This window comes from Gopherus evgoodei, chromosome 3, assembly GCF_007399415.2.
Source record: "Gopherus evgoodei ecotype Sinaloan lineage chromosome 3, rGopEvg1_v1.p, whole genome shotgun sequence".
Lineage (NCBI taxonomy): Eukaryota > Metazoa > Chordata > Testudines > Testudinidae > Gopherus > Gopherus evgoodei.
The window spans coordinates 74798791-74809777 of record NC_044324.1 but is presented as its reverse complement, the minus strand read 5'-3'; the positions used below and the strand labels follow the sequence as shown (position 1 = coordinate 74809777).

At 43.1% G+C, this 10987-nt stretch overlaps 1 protein-coding gene across 3 annotated transcripts; it reads right to left on the bottom strand.

Moving 5' to 3' along the window:
• Positions 1–1334: 1334 nt before the first annotated feature.
• Positions 1335–9591, bottom strand: PRSS35 (serine protease 35). 3 transcript variants are annotated; one of them, XM_030554213.1, is made up of 3 exons: positions 9395–9591; positions 8614–8677; positions 1335–2827 (listed from the first exon to the last, which is right to left on the bottom strand). In XM_030554213.1, exon 3 carries the CDS (start codon positions 2806–2808, stop codon positions 1567–1569), a length of 1242 nt encoding a protein of 413 aa, XP_030410073.1. In that variant the 5' UTR covers positions 2809–2827; positions 8614–8677; positions 9395–9591; the 3' UTR covers positions 1335–1566. The 3 variants fall into 3 exon arrangements, with proteins under 3 accessions (XP_030410073.1, XP_030410072.1, XP_030410074.1); XM_030554212.1 differs by lacking the exon at positions 8614–8677; XM_030554214.1 differs by lacking the exons at positions 8614–8677; positions 9395–9591 and adding an exon at positions 9175–9374.
• Positions 9592–10987: the final 1396 nt, after the last annotated feature.

The following is a 10987-nucleotide window of genomic DNA, read 5'->3' as shown; positions in this document are numbered from 1 at the left end:
ATGCACAAGATTAGATTATATGTGAAGCAATCGAGCACAACTGAAAAAAAATAGTGATACTTGTATACAAATGTTAAACAATCAGGCTCACTTCATAGAAATATTGTACCCTCTGTATGTATTGTGTGATTCAGTAGCAGAAATGAGCCTGATTAGCATTATTGCTACCTAAGATATCTATTGCATTTACAGGATAGCTCACCTACCATTTCATTAGGTGGCATAACATGATTTAGCATGGGAGGATTATTTTCTCTCCCAGTAACTCATGTTGATGAGGTCTGAATATGAGGGGATTAGAACTATCCAGCTTTTAGAATTGTATGAAAAAGAACATTGCTTTCCAATTCCCAGTCTGATAGGCTACAGTCTATCTATAACAGCTGAGTTCTTATAAAAGGAATTACAAAAGCTGTTAATGTTTAGCACACATCTTTTTTTGAAGCTTTAAAACTGTTGACAAATAGCCAGTTCCTGACACAGACAACTACAGAATACTTCACTTGGCAGAAAGGTTGAATATTTTGTTATACATTAAACCTACTTATCTCCAAATATTAAAATGCACATGTTTAAGATTCCCCAGCTTTGCATACCTTCTCAAACTAGACTAAGGGCATTAAATTAAACTAATATGGTTCTTCCTTATTCCAAACAGAATTGCTACATTCATTAGATTCTTTGCTACTTTAGCATGCAATTAAATGAAATTCATTGTTTTTAGGACTCATCAGCTACAGCAATTTACAATTTCCATGGAAGAGTTTGCAAGGTATGCAAAAAAATTTTTTCCAAGCTAGCAAGTATGAACTAGATAGTCGCCTCTCAGGGCAGGTCTACACTACGGGGTTAAGTCATGCAACTCCAGCTATGTGAAGAGTTTCTCCCATCCACTTACCTTGTGTTTCTTGTTCCGGTGGAGTACCATCATCGATGGGAGAGCAATCTGTGGCTGATTTAGCGGGCCTTCACTAGACCCACTGAATCGACCCCCAGTGGATCAATCATTGCAGTATCGATCCACAGTAAGGGTAGACATGCCCTCAGAGTGCATATACTCTTTAGAGTAAACTAACCTTAATTAGTTTGGTCTTATCCCAATGTTTCACAATTTGTATCACTCTGAATGTGCTATTATATAAGATATGTGCAACTTGTATACTAGAAGATGCTTGTTGGAGCAGAACCCTGAGAAAATCAAGACAAATGTATATTTTTTAAAAATCCACATATTGTTTAATAGTATCAGTTTGAAAAGTTTCAATACTTCTCTTTAAAAAGTTAAGTGAAGTCACAATTTTTCTAATGAGAACAATTCAAATTTATCAGAATTTTAAACATAAATACAGTTTTGGATTATAAGTGCATGTCATGTTGATTATTATATAATTAAAAAACTAATCTGAAAATTCTAACCCTCTAAGAGTAGCAATACTCATACATCAAAATATTTGCAGGCTTCAGGTTCAAATAATTCCAGATACGGGGCAATGCTCTTCCAATAACTATTAGGGCAAGTTTTTACTTTATTATATTTTAGGTGCTAGATGATCTAGTTTCAGCTTTTCAGCCTTGTGTACAATTCTCATCATTCCCATGTATCCAGAAACAAATCTGGGCATACTTGAGAGGAGTAATTCGTACTGCTACATTATAATCTTGCTGCACACCATTGACATCCATCCACTGATGACCTGAATAAATAGCAATGATCTTGCGTTTCCATTTCTTCTTGTTTGGCTCTTTAAGGCGAAGATAGACTCCAGAGCCAATAGACCCAGACTCAGCATCACAGTACTGGTAAAAGAGATCACTGGATTCATCAGACACACTACAAAATCGATAGACCAACTGCCCAGATCGATCATCATCAAAACCTGAGAAGTGGATCATGCTACCAGGCATCTTTCTGATTGTTGGGCTGATTCCCAGCTCCATATATTTCTTTTTGTGAGGGCGCTTGAGCTCAAGAACAGCATAATCATAATCCAGGGAAACATCCCCAGTTACACCTTCAAACCAGCCTTTTGGGATCTGGGTACTCTTTACTCTGGTCCACTGGAAGGAAGGTTTACTATCAGAGGTTTTCTGACTCCTCCCAGTTGCCTTTTGTTTTCTCCCACGACCTTTGGATCTCTGCTTCAGTTCTGAGGTACGCTCACTGTGATGTCTTGCCACAGAAACCTCTCTCTTACCCCTTTGACCTCTGCGTTTCTTGCCCTCACCTTTAGATCTCGTCTTCAGCAATCCCACCCTCAGCTTTTTGCTGCCCTTGATGTAATCCTTGCCATTATGAATACAGTGAGCGGCTGTTAGAACGTGCTTGGGAGAAACAAGAATGCCACTGCAGCCTGTGGAAATCTTCACAGCTGTGCTAAAAGGGAAGTTGGTCATGAACCGCTTGTCAAAGATGCTGAATCTGCTGTCTGTGCCATATATCTGCCTCTTTCTTCTTGAGGACGTTCTTGTGGTGGTGGTGTTCTTGGCTGCGTCAACTGCTAGTCCTAGAACATTCACATGAGTCAAGGTCCGTGTGCCATTCTCAAAAACAGTCTCATAGGACAGAAACTCCTTCAGGTCAGACAAGCTTGGCACTGGGAGTCTCCTTTGGCATTCAATTCCACACACGTTACTCAGTTCTAATTTGGCTTTTGCCTCAAATTTAGGGCTGTCAAGGAAGAAAGTCCGTTCACTCACAATCTGGGGTACCTTCTTCAAGTGCCAGGTGAAATCTTGTTCTGTTTCGGCTCCATCAGTCAGACATAATATGGGAATGGAAAGCATCAATAACAACAAGATATGCCCCATTGTGTTAATGTGTGTTGCTCTGAAAAAGGGAGAATAGAGAATCAAATTGATATTTAAAAATAAAATTGATCTGATTCTATTGTATGACTACAGCACTGTACAATATTTCCATCAAATTCAGTGGGGTAGAATATTAGCATCCAGGTTACAAAAGAAACAGGAACTCATTGACTCTTCATTCATTTCTCCACATTTTGATCTTTATAATTCTACTTCTGTTATTCATTAAATAAATTACACTAGATATAAATCATAACCCTCAAGTAATATTTTAAGAAGCTAACCCCATTTCCTTGATGTTCTACTTTAATTACATGGCATCGTACCAATCATAAATGCATTTGATACATTTCAAATCTATCAACATCAGGCTTTGTAATGTAGTCCCTAGTCTAATTTTGTTCTTGTGTTTGTGGCTGAAAACAATCATGACTGCAAAAATTGACAATATGCAATAAATGCAGACCATGTGCAAAATATTATGTTAAAAGGCTGTATAAAAGTAAAATAGCTTGATTCAAATTAGTACTTTCTCCAAATGAAAATGTTCTTATTGTATCTCATCCAACAGTAGGCAGCGTTTGTGGCTGCATAGGTTGCTTAGGCCATGCCACGCATCCAACCAGAAAGACAGATGTCCATCCTCAATTCTGTCTGTTTCTGGTACCTGTGGACAGTGAGACACATTCATTCCTCAAATTGCCTGCTTGTGCTCTTGCTTGGAAGGATTTGCTTCTGCTCCATCCCCTGAATTTCTAGTCTGTCTGAGGGACCCAAGAGCCACAGAGCTTCATACACAAAGGGTGACTCACAAGAAAGTAGAAGATGGCTAATTTGGGGGAGGGGTTTCAGGAATTCATAGAGTAGGGAGGACACAGTCATAGGTGGCGGAGGAGCTAGATGGGCCCCCAAAGCTATTTCCCTTTGAAATTGCTCACAAAACTGTTCATACATATTACAGTGATGCCTGGAGGCCCCAGCTAAGATGCGAGACCCATTGTACCAGGTGCTGTTCATACACAAGAGCTTACATTTAAGTAGACAAACACAAATTAAGCATTATTCTTGTTTTACAGATAGGGAACTAAGGTACAGAAAGGCTAAGTGACTTGCCCAAGGTCACACAGCAAGTCTGTAGCATAGCCAGAAGTGGAACTAAGCTCCTCTGAATCCCAGCTCAGTACCTTAATTGCAAGTCTATTCTAACTCTGTAGATGGACTTGATGCTTAAAATATTAACCAGATATTGGCTGTTGCCGTCTGGAGATTTGAGCTTTTTCATGTACCCTTTGTAAGGTTGGGTAATAGTGAAACCTCAAGCACCTGTAGAAAGGGCACTGTCTATAAATTAAACCTTAAGTTAAGCAATTTAAGCATGTATATGGTTATGCTCTTTGGTTTACCATAAGTACAGTTTAAATCTGGATAAAATGTCTTTTATATTACATATAATATAGTTTAGCAAAATCTTAATTCTTTGCTATAGTGAAAATTAAAGGTAATAAAACAATGAATAAGGCTAGATACAGTGATAAGGTACAAAACAGTACCTTGTGAATAAAATTCAAGAAGTGATAGCTTTGCTTTAAAATGCACACCATGAACCAATGTGTCCTATGTTTTTTGGACAACTTGTACCAGTTATCAGACTAAGATCTTAGCTAGAACAATTAGCACTCACCATCCTTTATTCAACTGTGAGCACCATGTCCAGCAGTGGAGTTTATTACTTCTACCATATTCAGGGGTGAGTCTCTTGTCTGTGTAATTAACAACATTTTCTAAGATCCTAAACTTGTGAGATACAGTAACTTTGATTCCTAATTAACTTACTTAGGGTGGAACTATACTACTGCAAGTTACAGCGGCCTAAACGCTGTCCACACCAGTGCTATGACAGCGGGAGATGCTCTCCTGCTGACATAGCTTCTGCCTCTTGTGAAGGTAGAGTAATTCTGCCGATGGGGAAACGCTCTTCCATTGGCATAGAGTGTCTTCACAAGATGCACTACAGTAGTGCAGCTGCATCGGTGCAGACCTGCCCTTCAATTCATGCCCACTTAGGATGACCAGCTGTCCCGATTTTATAGGGACAGTCCCAATTTTGGGGTCTCTTATATAGGCTCCTATACACCCACCCCTCTCCCCACACAGACACACACCCCATCCCAATTTTTCATATTTGCTGTCTGGTCACCCTATGCCCACTTACAAATTTATTCTTCTTACAGATCTTCTAGATGTGGACCACTAAGTCTGAGGTAAAGGGAGTTAAAGCGGGCATGAAGGCAGGACTGTGGCAATAAAGGCAACTAACATGACAGTATAAGAATATGAACTTTAAATTAGGACAGATTCTGCTTTAAAGTACACAAAACACTTTAAATGTCTGAAAGGATAAATATTACTGATATTAATGTGAAAAAACTGTTTTAATGTCCTAAAATACCTGTTTAACAAGTAGTGAGGTGCTAAGAAAGCCTGCTGTTTTGTTAAACTTGTGAAACCTGTCAATATGCAAGACCCATTCTTCCTAGAATTTCTCTCCTCTTTGAGCCTAATGCCTGGCTCACAATTCAGAGTCCACATACATGATGTTTTCCTACAGCTAAGTGTCATAAATGTTTAGGAATGTTCACTAATGCTGGTTTCATGCAGAGAGACTTGGGCATACCACTGCTGAAGTCTTTCCAGAAATATGGTTGATGTTGTCCCAGCTGGAGCTATAACTAACTTTTTTCTCTATATAGAGGCTTCCTACAATAAAATGGGTGGGGTGATGCAGCTCTCTGTAATCATCTCTAACACAGCCACAAAGACCACATAACCTCCTCCTGTTTGAAAGACTAGAATAGATTGCTTATTCCCTCTAAGGGCAGACATTAGAAGTCAAGGATTTTGTCATTTATAATTAACCATTTTTTGTTTGCTGTGAGTTGGAAATTATGTACTTTGAGAGTTGGAAGAAGCCTTTACCTAAAAAGCATTACAAACATAGAATTGCCCTATCAGAGCAAACTAGGTGTTCTAGACAATGTTTTATTGCTACACATGTTTAAAATTAGTAAACAGAGAGATCTTAAACACTAGGCTGCTTTAAGGTAAGAAACAATATGAAAGGGAGAGGGGAGACTTGGTCCCTTTTGAAAAATTCCAGCTTCTCCTTCCCTTTGTCAAACCCCCCAGCAGCGTGATGCGGGCTCTCAGCTTGATCACCTTCAGCGGCACTTACAAGCCCCTCCAACTTTCTCCACTTCAAACTTCCAACATCCCAAATACTTCTCCATCCTGCATAGCAAACTCTCCCAAACTCTACACTCTGGTTCTACTCTAGTTCCCCCTTCAACAACAAGCTCCAATATAAATGTCTCTCCCACTTCATACAATTCAAACACCCACAAACAGATTTGTGGATCTGTCCCAAATTTCCCACTAATTCATGCTCAGTTGTAATTCACTTGCTAATATAGGATGGATGAGAAGAAAAATGAAGCTCAAGTTTCTGGCAGGGTTTTCCCCTCCAATGTCTGTTTAGTACAATCTGTGTCCTAGGGTGGTTGAAAAGGTACTTATCATTGGATAGGGTTTGCACAAGGACTAGGTCTCTAGTATCTCAAAAACATAGTTAAGCAATTTTCAGACCTCAAAGTGAGGAATTGCTACTTCAGCCTGTACAGAGGTGCATCTTTTTCCACCCAATTTTGCAAGGGGAAAAAACTGAAATGAACAGTTCAGGAAGAAAACTCACTGGTTTTGGCAACTATCAACATATAACCACGGCTAGCATGTGAAAATCTCAAGATGAATCATGAAAATGTTCAGTAGTACCAACACCTGCTCCTCCAGACTCCATAGAAGAAACTGTTACTCTAGCAATGAGCTAAGAGGTAACAATAAATCTCCATCCTGAATTCTGTCTGCCACTTCCTCCTAAACTTGTGCTGATATGCTTGATGAGTGCACTAGTTTACATATCTGACCTTCCATTATGATTTAAGAAAAAACAGATCTAGTGTGAGATTGTAAATTTAGGTATGGGTGTGGTGCACAAGCATAGAAGCTAATTTTACAAAATATGTATAAAAGCACAAGGCAGGGTTCTGAAATCTCAAACTAAACTTATTGCAGCTGCAAAAATGAATTAATGGTAGTTTCAGCCTTAATTTTGACTTTCCTTATTGCTTAAATTTGTATGTCTGTATCTCTCAAGTATTGGGGGTAACTGTGTAAGTCTGTATCCACAAAAACAAAGAGTCTGGTGACACCTTAAAGACTAACATTTATTTGGGCATAAGCTTTATGCTTAAAAGCCACTTTTTTTTTTTTTACCCACAAGAGCTTATGCCCAAATAAATCTGTCAGTCTTTAAGGTGCCACCGGGGAGAGAGAGAGAGAGAGAGTGAGTGTGTGTGTGTGTGTGTGTGTGGCCACTAGATGGCAGAATTAGATCGTCTCTTATCTGCGTTTTAAACGCACTCTCACTAAATATTTTATCTTTCAATGGAGTGTAAAATGCATAATAAAACAGCTTTTATTAAGGATACTTACCCGAAATTTATTCCTAGACTGAACTTTAAATTAAATTTTAGTTGAGGACAACTGTAAACTCTGATGTAGGCATCTGTCGTTTTTCAGTTTTCTGGAAAAAGCCGTGCTCATTGTACGAATAGTCTCTCGTACGCCTCTTTCAGGTGGAAAAGATACATTTACCTTATGAACTGTCTTGAGAAAAATGACAGTTTATAAGATTGCCTGAAGACACTGCTCTGGCAAGTGTTTTCACAACACACCTCACTTCTGACCAATACTATCGCTAGTTCATCCAGAGTTAGTTTTCCCAGTACACTAAGGCATGGTTGTTTTGTGATAACATTTATTCCACTAGAGAATGAAATGCTCTTACATATCTTCCACCAACCCCACGTGTCCCTCTCACCGTCCCGAATGTATCTCTCCAGAGAGATACAAATGCATACAATTAGTGGTGAACTACGAGTGCTAAACCAAGCTAGAGAAACGGCTCCATTTTCCACTTTAACAAACGTTATTTTAACTTTGTATATCTCCCAAAGCTTGCCGCACAGATTCCATTTCTTTCCGGACAGTACTACGCCCACTATTTTCTTCTCTTACTTTTCAAGGATGAGAGAACGAAAGCATCTTTGTCAAGCAACTTTTGTTCGTTTTGGAGGATGGTTTGAACAGCTCTTAAAATTAACGCTCTGTCATTAATAAGCATCTTTCCGTTCCCAGTGAAATGAGAGTTGTAGAGGCCAAGAAACTCCCTTTTAAAGTTGCGGTTAGCAGTTGCTTTCACTTCCAATTAGTTTATTTTGTCCACCCCCATTCCTAGGAATGAGCTGTTCTAGTCTCAGCAGTCTGTTAAGTTCTTTGATTGCACTGCAACTAGCTTGCCTATTTATCGATACTGATCAGCTTTGTCTGTTTACAAGATTGAAGTCTAGTAACTATACAATTATCTACAATAATACCCTCTTGTGTACAATTACTACATGCTCTCTATAATGCACTGAGCCTGCATATCAGGGTCTTGGGCACAGACAGAAGAATTAAACATATGTGGATGGAATTTACTCCAGCATTATCAGGAACAGAAGCAGTGTTACCTCAAACATTTTTAAAATCACTTTTATGGGCATATATATCTCAACAGACAACTCTAGGATCGCATTTAAGGAACTGTCTAAAAGAAAGAAAATCGGTTTTAGCCTAGTGTTTAGGGGGAGAGAGAGAGAGAGATCCCAGCTTTCTAAAACAAAATAATCAGTTTTCAAATTTAAATACCTGCTGCCTTTACTTTTTCCATTTCTCTTGCAGATGAACTCGTTTTATAAAAAGACTCCAGAGGCTGAAAATTAAATAAGAAGCTTAGCAGAGATTTTTGTACCGCCTCACTGCCACAAGCAATCTGGATAAAATTAGTGTCAATTTCAAAACATGAGAGGAATTGTAGCACAGAAACTGAGCAGATGTAGCGGGATGGGGTGGAGGGGAATCGCAAAAAAAGGCTCTCTCAATAAGCACTACTGGGACTGTACAAGGGCAGAAGTATGAAAACTTCCAGAATAAGCCTTTTCTTTCTATCTATTTTTAAGCTACCCATGTGGAACAAGAATCTTGACAAGTACCAGGGAAAAAAAGTGTCTCCGTTCACTAGCCAAGAATATTTTCATCAGACTGGTCAGGCTATTCAGAAAAAGCTACTTTTAGTGTAAAATTCTGTAACTGGCCAAAATTTATTTATTGACCTCTCATCAGTTGTATCTATTTGTAAACGCTACTGTAACAGAGAGGACCACATTTGTGGTCCAGTGTAAACACGGTCACCTTAATAGATTTATCTACCTTTTCCAGCTGAGGCTCCAAGCAGCTATTCTGTAAACTCCAGCTCTCAGATCTTAAACCAAAAAGTCCGTTCAGCATTTTTGTGGTACAAGTAAGAGGTCTCAGGTGCAGCCCGCATTTTAGCGTGCCTGTGTGCTTTTAAAGCAACCAGTCCCCTGAGAGTTTTTTCCTAGCTCAGACGGCACTAGATAGGAACATCATTGGAAAGACCGTTTCATACCTGTTAGCATTCGAGAGAAAAGGTGAAAACCTGGCCAAATCCCCGGCTCCTAAAACTTTCTACGCGGACACGCAATAGGTGCTCTACTCTAATCTAGTTAGTAATCCGTATTTGCCAGCTGGTTCCCAATTTAGTGAGAGAGAGATCGCCACCTCCAGCCAGCCAGCACCAGAGAGAGCAGCAGCCACTGAGCACAGTCTGAGCCCTGGCGACTACTGAAGAAGGGAACGGGGGGAGCTGCCAGCTTTTTCCCAGGCGGGGGAGGGGATGGAAAGGCGGAAGGAGGGGGGGATGGATGGAAGGAGAGGGAGGTCGGCCCGAGGGTGAGCTGCTGGGACCGCGTGCGGGTGTCTCTGTGGATGGGAGGGGAAGGAAAAGGGCTGGCGGGATGAGCTGGAACAGCTGGCTGGACGGGAAGGCGGGAGAGGGCGGCAGAGGTGCACGCTGTGGGATGACCGCTCTGTAGGGAAGCTGGAGAGCAGGCTGTGGGCTGTCAGGGACAGCGGGCGTACAGGGGAGAAGGGGAAGAGACGGGGGATGACAGGGACAGCGGGGGGTGCAGAGGAGCAGGGGAACAGACGGGCGTGGCAGGGACAGCTGGGGTTCACGGGAACAGACTGGGGATGTCAGGGACAGCGCGGGGTACAGGGGAGAAGGGGAACAGACTGGGGATAGCAGGGACAGCGGGGGGGGTGCAGGGGAGAAGGGGAACAGACTGGGGATGACAGGGACAGCGGGGGGGGTGCAGGGGAGAAGGGGAACAGACTGGGGATGACAGGGACAGCGGGGGGGTGCAGGGGAGAAGGGGAACAGACTGGGGATGACAGGGACAGCGGGGGGTGCAGGGGAGAAGGGGAACAGACTGGGGATGACAGGGACAGCGCGGGGTGCAGGGGAGAAGGGGAACAGAGTGGGGTGTTTCTCTGGGGCGGGCTGTGGCTGGGAAGCGGGAGGGGGTGCAGATTTCCCCGCTCCTGCAGGCTGGGGAACTGCGAGAGGGCGCCGCCCCCCTGCCCGGGGTCGGAGCTGCGGCCGGAGAGCACCGCCCCGCGCCCGCTCCCACGGCTCCTGCGCTGCAGCTGGCCGAGGGATCGGCCTGTCCTCGCGCTGCCCCTGCCAAGGGCGCTCCCGCGGCTCCTCACGCCTCAGGGCCAGCGGGGCTCTGAGCTGGGCTGGGGTGGGGGGCGGGACGTTTCCGGCCTTGGAAACGCAGGAGGCGCCGCTTGCTGCTTCACCCAACGGCCTGCCCAGCACAGGTCAGCGCCCCCTCGACTCACCTCCCTCCAGCCACCATCGCCTCCCCGCGCTCTCCTCGCCATCACCCCCACGAGTTCCCCTGCGCCCTCCCCCCCAGCGCGCCCCTCCTCGCCATCACCCGCCACCCTGAGCCCCACCGTGCCCCTTCACCATCACCTCCCCGAGCCCCACCGCACCCCCCTCGTCATCACCTCCCCCCCGAGCCCCACCGCACCTTCCTCAACACCTCCCCCCACCGTGAGCCCCACCACACCCCTTCACCATCACCTCCCCGAGCCCCACCGCACCTTCCTCAACACCTCCCCCCACCGTGAGCCCCACCACACCCCTTCACCA